Source organism: Buceros rhinoceros, unplaced genomic scaffold (assembly GCF_000710305.1).
Source record: "Buceros rhinoceros silvestris isolate BGI_N320 unplaced genomic scaffold, ASM71030v1 scaffold26134, whole genome shotgun sequence".
NCBI lineage: Eukaryota > Metazoa > Chordata > Aves > Bucerotiformes > Bucerotidae > Buceros > Buceros rhinoceros.
This window is the reverse complement of record NW_010406912.1, coordinates 18,373-20,556: the sequence shown is the minus strand read 5'-3', so window position 1 is coordinate 20,556 and position 2,184 is coordinate 18,373. Positions and strand designations below refer to the sequence as shown.

At 52.8% G+C, this 2,184-nt stretch overlaps 1 protein-coding gene across 1 annotated transcript in view; it reads right to left on the bottom strand.

The window, feature by feature from the left end:
* The window catches only part of LOC104491825 (V-set and immunoglobulin domain-containing protein 4-like), a gene marked incomplete at its 3' end in the record, with an annotated part of 5,406 nt that extends 3,637 nt beyond the window's left edge, over nt 1–1,769 (bottom strand). The window contains exons 1-3 of the mRNA XM_010134297.1: nt 1,715–1,769; nt 1,021–1,035; nt 348–759 (exon numbers count right to left, since the gene is read on the bottom strand). Of these exons, the coding sequence (XP_010132599.1) occupies nt 348–759; nt 1,021–1,035; nt 1,715–1,769 (482 nt within the window). The remainder of the gene's footprint in view (nt 1–347; nt 760–1,020; nt 1,036–1,714) is intronic.
* Between the last annotated feature and the right edge of the window lie 415 nt (nt 1,770–2,184).

The following is a 2,184-nucleotide window of genomic DNA, read 5'->3' as shown; positions in this document are numbered from 1 at the left end:
TACACGACAGCTCTGCTGGGCTGATGTCCTCTCCCTTCCTCTGCCACTGCCCAGGCAAAGGGGAGTTTGGTCAGAGGAAAGCAGTGCAATAGCCCAGGGACCTCCTCTCCCTTGGAGAGGAGGAGTGTCCCTTGGGAACATCGTCGCTAGATACAGGTAGAGCCAGGCACAAATTGGTGAGGGAGAGACCGCAAATCCTCCCTGCGGTCCAGCAGGACGCGGCATCATGGGCAGAATTCCTCTCTCTGACCTATTTGCTGCTTCCCTCTGGAGTCTGACACCACTCAGCAAAACACTCCTGCATCAGAAGTGGGTGGCCACTGCCTACCCGGTCTGTTCAGTTCCTAAAAGCCTTCCCAAGCCAAGCCTTCCACGCCTGCATAGACTCCTTCTTGAGTTTACCTTTAACGACCTCCACTTTAGTGGTGATGTCTCTTGCTATCAGGCTGTTGTTTTGGGCTTTCCAGGTGACCTGGCAAGTGTAGGCTCCCCTGTCAGAGACCTCGAGGTTCTGGATGTGGAGAGAAACATTTCCTGGGGAGTCTGTCGGGATGCTGACCCTGTCCCTGTACTCGGCCAGGAGAATGTGGTCGCCAGAGCTATCTCTCCGAAGGATGGTGCCAGAGCTCTGGTCATGTTTCACTGTCCATGCGACCGTTTCCTGCACAAACTCCTTCACAGGCTCGTAGGCACATGGCAAGGTGGCGGAGTCCTTCCAAACACCTTTGATCTGACTGGAGCCAGTCAGGTCCAGCAGAGCTGCAGGAACAATGGAGAAAGAAAATGGAAATAAAAGCAATCGCAGTACAGGCGTTTCCTGGGAGATGAAGCAGTGGTGAGAGCGTCAGCACGAGGGATCCACCACATCAAAAGCATGGGCCGTCAGTGTGACAATGAGGGGCGGTTTGTTCAGGGATGGGCTAACAAAGAACCAGCGTGGCACTGGGTGGCACTGATTGCCAGGGGCACTGCTGTGTGCCATGTGCGCGGTTTGGCTCCTGTGCTCTGCCTGGGGCTTACCTGCCAGCACAGGCGCTGCGGGCAGAGCAAAGGCTCGGAATGAGCTCAGGACCAGACCGGAGGGAAGGAGTTTGCCTCAAGGCCGAGCCACACAGTGCCCCGGTCACAGCTGCCCCCACCACCTGGCAGAACTCTCGTTCCTGGAAAGCGCTGCACGTTAACAGCAAGCCGCTGGTTTTGTGGTTTTCTTTCCTCTGCTGCCCGTTTGTTCTTCTGAAAGGCTGCTTTCTCAGACTAAGCTGAGTTTAACAACATAACCACTGGATCAAAGTAATCTTCCTGTGAGGATGAGGTCCCTCACCTTTGTCCCAGTATGTTTTTTTTCACTCTTAGGGCTGAACCTGTGCTGCCATAGACCATTCTTTACTCTTTTCTCCTGGTTTCCAAACCTCCCCTTTCTTGGGAACACGAGAACTAAAGCAGACCCTTCGTGCTGGGCTGCTCGCTGGGAAACAACGGTCACAGTGTATATGGGACCTTTGTACTCGAAGTATGTGGCAGCATTTCCACAGCCCTCACATGCCATTGCTCTCCACAGCTGTGGGGTTGGAAATAACTGTAGACCGAGCCAGCAGCATGCAGAGACATTGGCCTTTTCACTCTATTTCTATTCCCACCCCTGTACAAACACACGGAGACACACCAGTGCCAGGGTGGGAACTGCCCCGAGCGGGAGACCCTTCCATGGACTCACCATTGCAGAGGAGAAGAGGACTCATGAGTACAGCTGCTCTCACCAGCGTTTCCATCCTGCCCACGGCTGCAGCCTCTCCCCCTCGAGCAGAGCAGAGCTGCTCTCTCCAAGCCAGGTGATAAATCTGGAACACTTGCCTCTCTTCACTTGCTTTGTTACCGAGAACCCAGGACAGTTGATGATGGCTTTTCCTTCCTCTTTTTCAGAAAAAAAGCCTCTCAGTGATGACTGTCAGAGGTGCGGGCAGAGCAGAAGTCCTAAAGGAGGGTGAAGAGGAGAGTTTAAGATTACTTCTGCTCTATTTCGTATTTCCCACTGAGTCAGTTTTTCCCCCCCTTCTGCTTATTAATTCTACTTCAAAAAGAGGTTTGGTTAATTTCTTTCTATTCCCAAGCACCTATTTCTTCCCCTTTTCCTGCTTGCATTGCTTACTAAATATTAACACGTGTGTTACACACAGGAGGGTCTGG